The 14,848-nt window shown below is 54.4% G+C and overlaps 1 protein-coding gene across 2 annotated transcripts in view; it reads left to right on the top strand.

The window, feature by feature from the left end:
* Positions 1-14,848, top strand: part of ZBTB16 (zinc finger and BTB domain containing 16) — a 164,989-nt gene that overhangs the window by 142,784 nt on the left and 7,357 nt on the right. For both annotated transcript variants that reach the window (XM_006026664.2, XM_006026663.2), the window contains 2 exons: positions 6,128-6,298; positions 14,122-14,289. In XM_006026664.2, the coding sequence (XP_006026726.1) occupies positions 6,128-6,298; positions 14,122-14,289 (339 nt within the window). The remainder of the gene's footprint in view (positions 1-6,127; positions 6,299-14,121; positions 14,290-14,848) is intronic.

The following is a 14,848-nucleotide window of genomic DNA, read 5'->3' as shown; positions in this document are numbered from 1 at the left end:
GATGGGAGCTCTCTCCTGCACCCATCTGCTCTGGCGCTGGGTCACCTTCTGCGCGGCGAGCTTTCGGACACCTCCCGTCTAGTCTCCTCTTTTGAAGACAAGCCTTCGCTGCCTCCCTCTGCAAACGGCTCCATTGCCTAATTGACCTCCCCGCCAATGCTGCCGCCCGGCTTCCCCTAAAATTCTCCCTTCTCGTGGTTTCAGGTCTCCCTCCTCCTAATTTATAGTCTCCTTTAGCCACCTTCATTAATTCCTCCCCCAGCTTCAGCAATCTCAAAAGGCAGCGGAGGACGTTACCGTTCCCTTTTGAGCATCGTGGCGCGGGGACGGGGCAGCTGAGTGGGAGAGGGCGTCGTGTCACTCCAGCCTGGACTTTGCAAGCGCTCTCTCCGGCAAGCCGCCCTCACGCCTGCATCGTTAAGCTTGTGGGAAATGTTGTACATTGTGGGCTCTGCGTGTGCTTGTGTCTTTATCCCGCTCAAGGGAGAGTATATTGGTACCGTGCACACACTCATCGGGGTCAAGCGCCCTCGGTGCCCCTTTGCTGGGTCCAGCTCTCCCCGTTCCTTGCCGATGGGTCTTTGGGTGCGGGCCGTTTTGAGGGGGGCTGTTTTTGTCTCCCCACCCCTTTTGCTTGCAAAAGGCAACTCCTCTCTAGCGCTCTTGCTGTTGAAGTTAGTCCAATTTTTCAATCCGGGGCCAATTAGTTTCACAAATGAGGGCCCTGTGGTGCCATCGGGGATTTGTTACGGGCCTGCGCACTGGCCTGGCTGCATTGTTCCTCCCTTCCACCCCTGCTAGAGGCCATTGTTCTCGGCCTCAGCGGGTACTGCTTATTGCAGATTTATATGGGCAGACCTCCTGCTGGCTCAGGGCCTCCACTCCACAGCTGGCTGTGGTACTTAGGGCCTCAGCCCCAGTGACCTCTGACCCGATCCTGCTGTCATTTTGAAAGTTACAGACCAGAGGGCTGCATACCTCTCGGGATTTACTTCGCGCGACTCGTCTCGTTTTGTTTTTGGGCTTTGCGGACACCGCGCAGAGTTGTGTCAGCAGCCGCGCGCGGTGCGGGTTTCCCACTGGACGGGAAAAAAAAAATAAAAGGAGCGCGGGGGTAAAGCGGGCTGCCCCGCCAGCGGGGCGGAGGGACCGTCGCGCCGTTTAGCGCGTGTTTTGGGGTTGTTTTTTTTTTAAATCCTGCGCTTTGATCGTTTCTCCCCGCTCTGCTTCGTGGCGCGTTCGGGGCCCGCGTTATGTGGGCTCCGTCAAAGGCAGAATAACTCGGGCTTGACTTTCTCTGCGCGTGCACATGAATGATCACCTTGTCATCTGAGCTTGCGGCAGAGACCCAAAAAGAGACACTGCCACATATCGGTCTTCCACACTGGGAAGTCTCGCAATGTCAGGCCCTTCTGAGAAGGGTTCATTCATGCTTTTGTTGATTTTTTTTTTTTCCCCCCCTTTGCTTCCAAAGTCCTTTCTCCGGAACATCCCCCCTCCTCCCCTCTGCCCTGATCTGATTGACAAAATTAGCAAATCCAGTCATGTTACTTTGATTGTACCATAAATCCCATATATGCCGGGGCGCACACCTTACTGGGCGAGTGAGCTGACAGATGTGTTTACTGGAGCTGAAGGTGCCATGCAATGCAGCGCACTTGTGTCTACTCGCAGCAGAATAAACACAGGCGACGGCAGCCGCTTCCCTGGCACGTCCCTTTGCATCTTAAGTTTTTAAAGTGGGATCATCACGGTCGTTCTTAGCATAATCCGAAATGCGGGCAGTGCCCCTCTGAAGGGCTCGCTGCTTTTCCAGCCTTATGAACATCAGAGCGCGTCGTCCCGTGCCACCCGCACCCCTCTGCTTAAGCGGCAGATTATACCGTCTGGTGACGTATAGACTGTGAAGACGTTTTTAAGCGCTAGCGAGGGAAGACCGCCTGTACCACGCTCACATTGATGGAGAAGCTTAGTGTTAGAGGAGATGGCTCTGCCAGCGCATTTATAGCGTGCGTTTTGGGGGGAGAGTGAGATCTTTTGGCATTTATGGCAGGCAGAAAGCTGCTGAAATACGTCAAGATGTATTGCTGCAGCTCTTTAGGGAGAGGGGAAAGCGGAGAGCCACGATTCTCCTCCACTTCTGCATCCTCTTAGGATGCAGACAGTAATCCCGCCTCCCTGCCCATGACCGGCGCGCACCTGGATGGCGCCCAGGGGAGGCGGGCCCATCCCTGGATGGAGAAGGCAGCACCAGTGTGGTGAGTTACTGGTGAACGCAGGTTATAAGGCTTGTATCCCAGGAGGCTGGATGCAGGTTCTTGGGGTGGAGGAGGTTGGCTTATGTGGGGCAGCCGACTTCGGGGTCGGGGGGCTGTTGAGGACCCCATCTGCAGGGTCGTGTGGTCAGACGGCGTGGTTGCTCCATGGCCCCCTGGCACCCGTGGTGCTCTGATGCTCGCAGTTAGCAGCTGCTATGCTGTTAACAAAAAAAGGCACGGTATATTTAGAGGCTATGCTCTTTTGATTAAGGAGGCGCTTCTAGCTCAAGATAATAAGAGCCTTGGGTTGGCAAAGGTGCTGCACCTGAAATCTTCTCCAGCTGTGCTCCGCGCTTCCACTGATCTGTTATTTCCCTTAAAGACCTAATTGGTATGGAAGCAGCACAGGTGTAAACATAGCCATTTTGCTGTAACTCATGAGCTGGCAAGACACCTGGGTGTGCTGAGAGCTCCTCTTCCACTGCAGTGCCCCCCCCCCCCAGCTTTATCTCCATCCAGGCATTTTGTTTGTGCATTTGCATGGAGAGGTTAGTGCTCCCCAGGCAATGACATGCCTCCGATCATGAATCACATCAACTTCGTGTCTGCCCTGGACTAAGCCACTCAGGTCCGGTCTGTGTTGGGGGGTTGTCATGAGCCCTGTGAGCGGGGAGCAGGAGGGCAGGTGTTGCCTGTCTTAATCTGGCACAGCAAAGGTTTTCTGAGCAAGGGCTGAGCAGGGCTTTCCGTGCCATACTCTTCTTTCCGAGCGCTAGGAAGGAAAGGATCCACGCTCTGAGAAACCATCTGGCAGTAGCCAAGGAATGGACTAGACCAGTGGGGGCCAACTTTTTGGGCCATCGTGCCACAAATTGGCCCTGAATGCCACTCTGATCCCCTTCCCTTGTCTGCTCTGCTGCTTTGCTTACTGTTCCCCATCCTGTGATCCCAGCCTGATCTGCTGCTCTGCCTTCTCCTCCTTATCCTGTCTGCTGCTGTGCTGCCTGTCCCCTCCCCAGTCTGCAACATGCCTCACACAGAGGCTGCCCGTGCCGCAGGTGGGCTCCCTCTAGACTAGATGTCCTAAAGATTTTGCATTTAAATATTCAGAGCAAAGTCTCAGACCTTCTGGAATTGGGAAGAAGTTTGCCAATGACTTTAACGCAGAAGGCGTGGGGCCCTCGTTCACGTGAGCAGCATGCACTGCAGTCCCCGGGGAAGGATGCCATCCTTATCCCCGTGCTCCGAGGTGGGCTGCGGTCCTGCCCCTGCTCCACCGTGCGTTTCCTACTGCTGCCCTCACTCCCTGGCCAGTGGCTCTGCATCCTCCCTTGCCTGCTGGTCCTAAGAGAGCTTAATGTGCTGGCCTACCGAACTGTGGCTGAAAGCCATCACGAGCTCCCCCGCACCCCAGGCTGCCTATTGAGCACAAGCCCTGCCGTCACCCTTGCAGACCCCCTGCTTCCTCAGACCCTCTGTGCCAGCCTGCTCTTGCTAAGTGCAATGGGCCAGCCCCTGGCATGGAAACCAGCTGCTGGGTTGCCATTTTGATCCCTTCCACCCAGCCATCTGCACCCGAAATCCAAACAGACGTGCTGCTTTGGCACACAAGCTCCATAGCTTATTGACCCCCCCCCCTTCCCCCCCAGGAGGCAGCGATGGAGGCCTTTCTGCTGGGGAGAGCTACCCACATGCTCTTTGCCTTGCAGAAGTGTTCGGGGGGAGTTAATTGCACCTACAATAAGCAAGAAGTGCCTTTTTTTTTTTTTTTTTTAAGGCAATGCAGATTCAGTGGTTACCTTGCACATCTTGCTGTTCCTAATGAATTGCTAATACAATTTTCTAGATAATTTTATTTCCATAGTCCCCACATTTTAATGTCTCCAAAAAGCTAGCATTTATTTGCTTAATCTCCCAGTGTAATACAATTTGCACTGACTCATAGGTTCTGAACAATCAGCTATGCATAAACTAAAACAAATTGTTTAATAACACAAAGGTCTTATATTTATATTGACGGTGTGTACATATCTCTATTTTTTCCTTTCCCTGTTCTGTTGATGCAGCCAATTTTATAATTGTGTGTGTGGGTCACAGGATTAAGTTTCTGTTCATAATGCTCTGAAGGATCCCAACCAGTATGGGAGATGAGGCATTATTCTGCTAAATTCAGGCCTCTGGGAGCCACTGTTGTATCCAGAGCAGATACTCAAGCTATTCCCATGTGCAGCCTGTGACCAACATTAGAGTTTCAAAGGGGCTGGGATCCTGCTTGCCTTGATAACTCACTGCCCAGACTTGCACGGGTACCTGGAGCTGGTGTTTAAGGCAGGCTGTCCTTGCAGAGGAAGCTAATACAACTAGCTACTCGGTAATGGGGAAAAACGGGGGCTGCACAGCTGGTAGTTACTGGGCTGAGTTCTCACCCAGGATGAAGGTGTTCTCACTATATATCCCCTTGCACAGTAAAACATCCTGCACTTGTGTGCCATTCACGGTCCTGTGGATGGGGTCATAGTCCTGGGTTTTGCATTGGCCCCGCTGCTGACGTGCATCACCAAGGTCCCCATCAGTGGGCTGAGAGTTACGGTACCTGCATGCCTGGTAAAAGGTATCAGCGTGGATGAAAGGTGCGCGTGAACATTATTGCTCATTCTTGCACACGTGGCTCAGCAGCAGGTTTCGGTGAACGTCTCGGGATTTTCAGATGCCCCCACTATGCCCATCTGGGTGAACAGTGGCCCTTTCAGAGGTGAAAAACAGGTGCATGGAGAGCAGCAGATCATGCGCTGCTCAGTAGGATTTGGTGGTCTTAGCATCCTCTTCTCCTCCCCAACTGATGGTGTTGCCCCTCTGCCCTCGCCCTGCCTTCCAGCCAGCTTGGCATCTTGAGGTGCAAAGTGCTCAAGGTAACGAGTTGTCCTCGTTACTGGGTGCCAGACATCGCAGGACCCGCAAGCTCTTTCCTAGCCTGGCCTGTGACCCCCCCCCCAACCCCGCAGTGAGGCTTTTGCTGTCTAGCAGCTAACTGCCTGTTATGTTTTCCCCCAAATTACCTCTTGCTCTCGATATCCAGACACCCATTAGCAGAGCATTCTCTTCCCATTTCCACTGATGGAATTTGAAAGCCGGCATATACACATTCATAATCTTTATTTTTTTAATTTGCTGCTTAGCCAGTTTAATCAGGTTGCGTATTAGGGCTACTGTGCTAATATGCTCTTGATACTTCATTTGATAACGAGCAGCCTTCAGGAAAAGTTGCTGCATTTCAGAGCTGTGCAGCGCCCCGTTGCTCGGGATCTGCTGCTGTAGGGACAGAGGGAACCGGAGGGGTTCGGTGCCCGGTTAAGGAAAGCAGAGCTGTGCGCTCCGCCACGTCATGCAGGGCTCAGTGTCACTGCAGGTGCGAGGTGTGCTCGGGATATAAAAAAATACCACGCAGTCTTTAAAAGACCTTCCCATTGCTCTGTGTCCCAGGGAGGGATGGGGATGCCTGCTCTGCCGTGTTGGACCCCGCTGTGTCTTTGTCGGAAGCTAGATGCTAGCGTGCATTATGAAACGCCGTGTTCAGGTCGGTGTGGGCAGGACAGCCTCAGCCGCCATGGGGATGCCCTGGCAGTGCCCTGGGCGGATGCTCTCCTGCTGGGCTGTCCCGCGAGCTTGCTCGGGCCCAGCCCTCTGCGCCCAGTTAGAGTGATGCTAAACCCATTGGAAGTGCACTGGTTTGTCCAGGGGATTGCAGAGAAATAACCAGCCTGCATAAGAGCCTGCTGGGAATAACCAGCCTGCATAAGAGCCGGGGGTCCCTGCCCAAGCTGTTTCCAAGGTTGGTGACGAGGCTCCTCTCTTTTCCTCTCTCCTCCCAGGCACTGATATGGCCGTCTTCTGCCTGCTGTGCGGCAAGAGGTTCCAGACGCAGACCGCCCTGCAGCAGCACATGGAGGTGCACGCGGGAGTGCGCAGCTACATCTGCAGCGAATGCAATCGCACTTTCCCCAGCCATACCGCCCTCAAGCGGCACCTGCGCTCGCACACAGGTAAGGGGCAGTGGTGCTCAGTGGCCCTGGGATTGCTCCGGTTGGGGGTGGGGGATGCTCTGGCTCAAGGCAGGATCCTCTGGGACCCATGAGCAATTGCCTCGGGAACTGTGGGCTGGTTGTGCTGGCCCCTAGTAATGCAGCACCCCTGCCATCAGTTCCTTGCAGCACATCCTCTAGTCCTGCCTGTGGTCTGGGAACAGCGTTTCCAACCATCCCTGGTGCCAAGGTCGATGCAGCTCATCCATTAGGTTCCTTTGGCTCTTCTCAGCCAGGGCCTCCCTCCAGCCATGCCCAAAGGTTGCAACCAAGAGGGTGCAAGTGTCCTGATGTGCTGGCTCTTAAAAACTCAGCCCTGCCCTATAGAGCTGGCAACCACCATTGCAGCCAGAGGATGCAGCAAACACGGTGTGGGAGGGTTTGCAGTGTGAAGCAGCCGTGAAACTCTTTAACCTGGGCTCAGGCAGCAGCACCGTGCCTCCTCTCTGCCTCCGTGCTGGTGCCTGGACCTAGTGACCCCAGCGAAGGGGTGTGCGAGGCGTGCTCTTACTAGTGTGAGGGCTGATGGGGGCAAGCCGGCCCTGCACTCAGGCAGCGGTGTCCCGCTGATCCCGGGTGCCTGGAGCAGGCTGCCTATAATCAGGCTGGTCTCCTGCTTTAATGGGATGATAGCAGCCCCGGCAACACCTCGGTGGTGTTTAACCTGCACGATGAAACGGCGCAGTAAAGTTCTGCTCAATTTGAAGAGCAGCAGGGCAGCGAGACCAGTGATGGGAATGTGCCGCGTGCGGGCCTCCAAGTGCTGCTTTGAGAACCAGGCGTGTGCAGCGCGTGCCAGTTGCGGCTCGAGGGGGCAATGCAAGGCTGCCATTGCTTCTGCTTTGATAAGGCACTTGGGGCCGTTTGCTCGGCTCCACTAGGCAGTTCCATCTACCTGCAATCAGGAATGACTGGATTTAAAGAGGTGAGAGGCAGCACCTGCCTTTGCAGCTGTCTGTAGGGATGTGGTGGCTCCATTTCAAATGGGATTGCAATTGCCAGATAGCATGATGCTCTCCCCAAAGCATGATGATCTCCCCAAAATTGCCCTGACTTTGAAACCTCAGCACTTGGATATGAGAATCTCGCAGTGTTCGTACAGGTCACATAGGAAGCACTGAATAAAGTGAAGGGTCCGTCCTCTTTTTCTCCATCATCTGAAGACATAGAGGGGGAATGCCAAGATTTTCCAGATGTGTTAGTGATGCTGGCTGCCCAGGCTGAGCTCCATGGGCTTAGGGTTTGTACCATCTCCCCTCTGGAAACAGAGCCCTTAACAGGTCTCCAAATCCCTGGTCACTTGTGATGTCTTGGGAGAAGTGTTGTGGCTTCCTGGAGATGTTTCCAGGCACAGAGCAGCTGAGGAATAGGGTCCGGTGTCCTATCCTTGCACGAAGTGCAGAGCTAGAAGACAGCCTGTCAAGTTCATAGCATGGCACCAGCCTGCCTCTGACCCGGGTCCAAAACAGTGGCTCGTGGGGCAGAGGTGCCGGTGGGAAGTGGGTGTCCAGTTCCCTTCCATTCCCAGGCTGTCCAGGGCCTCCGTCCTCTCCCTTGTCGGTTCTGGATGTGTTGACTCTAAACATGTCATTCCTAGAAAACCAGGAGAAAATGGAGATGCCAAAAAATATTGGAATTGATCCAACAAGGGTCTGGCGAGTGGTGCAGGTGACAGCAAACTGTGCTGGCCGCTGTTCCCTGCCTCCATCCCATCTGCCTGTGCTCCTGGGGGAAGGTTTCTCCAGAGCTCACCACCCCCACCTAATTCTCCGCTGCATACCTAGAGTGGGCTTTGTGCGAGCAGCCTGTCCTGGGGGAGCCTGGGTCTGCATGGCTTACGAACCTGGGGGCACCTCTCTGCATACTCCACCACTACGTGAAAGCCAAAGGCAAAGATGCTCACTTGCCCTTGGCCCAGTTTCAAGGGCTGGTAGAGACGCTCACTGCTGATCTGAAAGGAAGCAGACAGAAAGATGTCTACAGATGATCATTATTCACCTGCAAGGACAGAGGAGCATCGTGTCTAGTGGATTTAAATGCAGCACGTCTGAAAAAGTGATGATATATCCCGTACTAATTGCAACAACAGCAACCACCTAGAGATAGCACCGGAGGAGCCAATGTTAGCCACTGGAAGACAGGTTAGATCTGGGCTTCCTTGGTGACCGCTGCAGTTTGGGCCTGGGGCACATCATGAAAATAGCCTGGGAACATTTGGATTCAGCTTCCACAACAAGTCCCTGTGGAAGAAACAGGCCTCTTGAATCGACAGCATGGAGGGACAGCCAGGCAAGTCCCAGCTGGTCAAAGGAAACGTCCTGCTGCTTTGGGGCTGTGTGTGTCATGCTGTATTCAGCTGAGGAGCTGCCAGCTGGTGGCACAGTGTCTGGCCCTCCTTGCCACCAAAGGGACTGATATTCCAGGGGGTTTTTTGTAATATGGACATGTTGTGGAAGGCTTGGAAGCCCGGGGGGGGGGCACTGCTATGAGTCTTATGCTGGGTGCTTACTTGGGGGTGTTTAACACCATGCTCCCAATGGTGAGCCTGCTGCAGCCTCCCTCTCCCCTTCCCCTCCAAGCATGCATGTGCCAGGCTGCCTGCATCCTGCCCTTGGACTGGCACATTCAAGAGGACACCTGAGCCCTTCTCCTTGTGTGGGAAGACCTGAGCGCCATGTCCCAGGTGCCTCTAGACAGCGCAGCCCTTCACAGGATGGGAGCCAGCAGCACTGCTCCAAGCGCTAGATGGTTCTTACTGGGGGCAGACGACAGGACAAGGAGCAATGGGCTCAAGCTGCAGCAAGGGAAGTTTACGCTGGATATTAGGAAAAACTTTCTCACTAGGAGGGTGGTGAAGCACTGGAATGGGTTACCCAGAGAGGTGGTTGAATCACCATCCTTGGAGGTTTTTAAGGCCTGGCTCAACGAAGTCCCGGCTGGGATGATGTAGTTGGGGCTGGTCCTGCTTGGAGCAGGGGTTGAACTAGATGTGACCTCCTGAGGTCCCTTCCAGCCCTCATTGTCTATGACTCTAAATCCACCCTTCATGCTTGTGCCAGACCTGCCCTCTGAGCATCGCCGAGGGGGTTGGAGATGTGGCCAAGCACCAGAGCAACCGGGGAGCAAACACTGAAGCAATCTTCCCCCAAGTCTCATGGCAGTCTGTTAGCGCATCTGACTTCCATGTCCCAGACGGCACGGCCCCTGGTTTGCTCTGGTAGCCGGGTGTGCCTTGATCTGATTGCTCTGCTTGTATGCATGGAGAAAACCGTTGCCAGGGTCTGCTTTGGCTTAGCCAGTCCCCTCACTAGGGGTGGATGATGCCTTGCATCGTGGAGACAGGCCCTTCCAAGCTCTGCTTCCTCCTGCCACTCATTGCACAGGGAGGATCAAAGCCCTTGCCCTTGCTGACCGCTTGCTTCCACTTGTGCATCTAAAAACCCTCCGTGATGACTCCCAAGAGAGCAGTGACCTATGGCTGGGTGCAGTCATTAGCAGGGTTGTATCGCACCGTACCGTACCAGGGCTGGCTTGTTATTTGCGGGCTTGCTATGAATCACCGGGGCTGAGAGCCCTGCTTCCTAGGGGTGGAGGAGCTGTTTGCAGGTGAGGTGGGGAGACAGGTCCCTGCTTGGACTTTAGCTGGGGGCTTGTTTCCCTTTCTTCATGGGTCTGCTGGAGAAAGGCAGGTTTAGGCATCCAAAAGTCCCCCTTCCTCAGGTGAGAGCAGGCTCGGGGCAGTGGCTCGTGATCTGCTGCTTGCAGTCAGAAACTGAAGCCTGTATTTCAGGACAGTCAACCTGCTTCAGCTGCCCTCCATCCCCAGCAAAGATAGGGATGCACGAGCACGTGGCAGGTGGTCATAGCAAAGTCGGCACTAGGCAGCTCCAGCCACCCAGTGCATGCAGCCGGTTTGCGTGGACCAGCAGGAGAGCACCCTCGGTACGTGCATCGTGATGCATGGGAGGCAACAGTAGATAGGACGGTGTTGTTCCTGGGGCATCCTGGCGTTTGAAGGGCCAATGCATCTGCGGGGCCGCGCTTTTCCAGGGGATGTTTCTGGCTGGTGCGAGCGGAGTGACTGGCTTGTATTTAAGACTCTGGGCTGGGACTCGGGAGATATGCTGTCTGCTAGCATCACTTCCGTGGTCTCCCCGCACTGTCTTGTGCAGGTGACTGAGTCCATCGCTGCCTCAGTTCCCCATCTACAAAACTGGAGGTAAATTAACCTTTTTCTTTCTCCCCATCCTTTGCCCATCAAGTGTCTACAGCAAAGAGATTTGATTCTCTCTTACGATGGTGCCTTCATAAGACTCAGGGCAATGGAGCCCCGATCTTGATCCTTCCTGCTCCTGGCATCAATAACTTGGCCTTGCATGTCTTGTTAGGGTTTGTGGAGTTTTTTTGGGGTGGGGGGGCTGTTGTCATTCAGATGATCCCAGTTGCGCCATTTGCCTCCTTCTTGTGCATCTCCCTTTATCTCTCCGGCTGGGAAAGGTGAAGGCAAAACACTTTGCCGGTGTAACTCCGCATGCTCCCATATCGATGCCAGGACACAGGTTTGATTTCAGCCCGCTCCAGGGGTGGCCCAGAAGACCTATCGTTCAGGAGACCAGCAAAGCAAAAGAATCACATTAGTGCTTGGATTTCCACAAGGCCGGTGCAGGCTTTATTTTGCACACATGCACACACGCACAATGCCTCACCTCATTAATATTCCGTTGCTCCCAGCCCATTTGCTGCCAATGCTGGATGTTTAGTATCAGCAGCTGTGTTTGGTAGTGCAGGCCAGCCGAGTCCTTGGCATTGATGGATCCCTGATTTACACGGCTGATCATATAATAAACTCTCAGCTGTGTAGAAAAGGCGTTTTATGGCCCTGTGATTGGTTGTTCAGTAGACTAACAAATGCACCAGGTAACGATATAAAGCCAGGGTCACAGGTGCAGAGGGCTGGCCAGAGGGGGCTCTAATTAGTCCCCTTTGTCCTGCACTTAATGTCAAGCTCATTAAGGGGCCCGGCAAAGTTAATCAACATGCCACAAATTGGATTTCTCTGTTCGGCAGCCAGTTCTGCGCGTGCCGCGTGGGCGCGGGACCGACAGCTCCCCGGGTCGGGCCGGCAGGCCGGGTGCTCCGCGCGTCCCTCCTCCGTGCGGCCTGACTCCTGAGGTTCCATATTTAAACTCATTTGCCATGTGATCGGGCTGATAATTAAATTCACTAAGATCCTGTCAAACTAGCTCCAGAGTTTAACACTTCATTTAAAGTACCAGGACCCTATCAAGAGGCAGCAAGGGGAAGGAGTGGTGGGGAGAAAAGCCCTGCTCATGCCGGTGCCTTGGGCTTCACATGTGAATTATTCCCCTGATTGCCATTCACATGCATTCTTCTGAAAAATGAGTCGGTGGAAACACTGCAGCTGCCGGCACCAGGGCCCAGCCAGGGCTTCACCGCTTGGGTGCTTGAGTAGAGAGCCCAGCAGAATATTGAAGCAATAATACAAGTATATATATTGTCCCCCGCTTCCCATCTCTGAGTCGGCACCATCAACTGGTGTAAATCAGCAAAGTTATACCTGTTTCCACCTGTGGAGATCCAGGACCCATGTCCCAAAGGGGCATCCACTGTAAACTTCTTAAGCATCCAAAGAGGAGACCCACCTCCCCTCCCTCATGCCACAGGGCACAATCGCCACAAGACCCTCGCGCTTCTGGGGTGAGCCGTGTGTGGAGAGGTATTTAGGCTCAAATGCACCCAAATCCTGGGAGCTTTGTCTTGGTTTCCGGCAATCAAGAAATCATGAGACATATCAGAGTTAATATACACAGAGCTTCAAAAAAAACAACCCAAAAAAAACACCCAATCAGCCGGGCTGCAAAGGCTTGGAGATTGGCATACAATGAGAATAGATGTGATGAAGGGCTTAATTTGGGGAGGACTTGAGGGCTGTGGGGGTGGTGGGGGGGATTTTTTGTCTGCGGGTCTAAAGGGAAATAGGAGAGAGAGAGAGTAAAATATCATTTTAAAGAGGAAGTGAAAGCGGAGGCATGTGAGTATATAACTAGAAGGACAATTTATGCCCAGGCACGAGTGCAGTTTGACATGGGGATAATGAAAAAACGTAGGTCATTGTGGATGACTTAAGCCTTCAGCAGCTGAAGAAAATGTATGAAATGCGAGGAACATTACACGCTTGGCAGCTCTGCACATCTGCAGTAGGACAAGTGAAATACAGTTGGCCATTCTTTACCATAAACTGTGGTTGTAGGATATGCAGCACAGAGAAATTGTAATTACAGTGACAAGACAAATCAGTGATATTTAAATATTCATGAACAAAGTCTTGGGCGATCAATCTATCTTTATTGTCCTTGCCTTCACTTCTGTAATAAATAAGTAGCTGAAGCCCTCACCTTTCATTCAAATAATCCCGAGTTTGGGGCTGAATTGAAGTCCATTTATCAGCTGCCCAGTCTGGAGGGTTTTGGGGCCTCCCTGCCCGCCACCCTTTGGGTGGAGCTGAAAAATATTTGCCCAGAGAATATGAGAGATGGGCTCGTGCGGCTTCTCCGCTCTCCTGCCCCGTCCTCGCCCCGCAGCAAACCAGAGCGGTTGTCTGCGGGGCAGAGAGATGAGCCCGCGTGTCCCTGTGTGTCTGAGCAGAGCAGTGGGGCCGTAATTGCCTTTCTTCCTTGAGAGCACCCATCGGGAGCGGTCGTGGGGTCAAGTAGGAAGGGATGCAGAGGGATGTGTCTGTGGCCGGTTGGCTTCTCCTCCCTGCTGCCCCACAGCTACATGGGGATGCTCGAGGGAGAGGCTGGCAGGGCCAGTCTGCCATGCAGGAGGCCTTTGCTCCTCCTGAAGCCAGCCAGAAACAACTCGCCCTGCCATATGTACTCCCATCCAGTGCTGTGTTAGGAAGGGAGCAGGTTATTAGCACCTCCCCAGTCCAGCAAATGGCTTGGGGAGGTCTCCTGTGTGCAGCAGGGCAGTTCGTACGGAGTTGATCCCCGGGGCACGTGGTGCGTCTCTCGGGTTTTACAGCCCCTGGAGGAGTGGGGGGCAAGGGAGTGGGATTTCCTCCATGCATAGATAGGTGCACAGCGGGGGTGGCAGCAGGCTGAGCCTCTCTAGCCCAGTGGGAGGAAGGCACTGTGTTGTATTGGGAAACCTTCAGCCTGGGTCTGCCCCTGAGACCTAGGCCGCCTGCAAGGGATTGGGGAGCCATGGCCAATATCCCGTAACCAGCAAATCATCTCAAATGAGTGGGGCCAGGGCTTGTGGGCAGCTTCTCTCCACCTGGCCCCCTCCAAGTTGTCCACGTTCATTGTCTGTCATCTGTAGAGGGGCTCCCAGGCCAGCCGTAGCACAATGCAAGTGATGCGCTGCAGCAAAGGGCATATGAGATGCATCAGGCACCCCTTTCCCCTGGGCACGTCCACTCCTGGGCACGGGACAAGAGCTGGGTTGAGGAAGCTGGCGCACTGGATACGTTCTGAAATGCAGAGAGGAGCCTCTTGGCTTTCTCTCTAAGCTAGTGTGCAGCATTGCTGGTCTGGCATGTCCCACCCCAGAAGTGGTTGCTCCTCTGCACTGTGATGTGGCATGAGTGTGCCCTGTGCCCCAAGCCTGGAGGTGAACTGCAGGGTCACGTCAGCAGGCTTTTCCGGCAGGGGAGCAGGGCAAGGGCCGGGGGGCTGACCGAGAAGGCTGCACGCCTGGGCCACGTGGAGGCTCCCGCGGTGGGGGATCTGCTCTAACCCGCACTTGTGTCCTTGCAGGCGACCACCCCTACGAGTGCGAATTCTGCGGCAGCTGCTTCCGAGACGAGAGCACGTTGAAAGGCCACAAGCGCATCCACACCGGTGAGAAGCCGTACGAGTGCAATGGCTGCGGCAAGAAGTTCAGCCTCAAGCACCAGCTGGAGACCCACTACCGGGTTCACACAGGTACCGCCCGCCTGCCTCCCGCTGCCCCTGTCTCCTGCAGTCCAGCCACCACGTCCGGGGACCCTCTTGACCCTTGCATGCTAAGCCGGGCTGGCCCAGTACTGTGCGTGGATGGGAGCCCTCCCTGGAGGGGGCAGGGAGGGATAATGCCATGCTGCCCAGCTTCCTAAGGAGTTATCAATCCATGGCTTTCTTTGCAAGACCTAGGGCATTGGCTCCTGAGCCCTGACAGCATCCCTCACTGCTGCTTGTGCTCTTGCTTCCTAAATCCTCTTGCAGTTCCCGTCAAACATAGACCCTTCCCTCCCTGTCCTGACTGACTAGATGTGCTGTTAAGTGGCTCTGGGCTCCTGCCCAGTGGTGGGCACAGTGACCCCTGCCTAGGCTTAGCTTCTATGCCAGGTCAGGCTGCTTGGAGCTGACAGGTGTTGCCTGCCCCAGGCCTGTGACAGCTAGGTTTGCATTTGGGCACAAGCAGTGTATAGCTAGAATAAAGCGAATGCACTCTGGTTTTTCACACGGGGCCTGTTACCACCATGCCCATCTCCACCCCCTTGTA

Source organism: Alligator sinensis, unplaced genomic scaffold (genome assembly GCF_000455745.1).
Source record: "Alligator sinensis unplaced genomic scaffold, ASM45574v1 scaffold1241_1, whole genome shotgun sequence".
Lineage (NCBI taxonomy): Eukaryota > Metazoa > Chordata > Crocodylia > Alligatoridae > Alligator > Alligator sinensis.
Note: the sequence above shows the minus strand (reverse complement) of the source record. Positions and strands in the feature narration are given on the sequence as shown.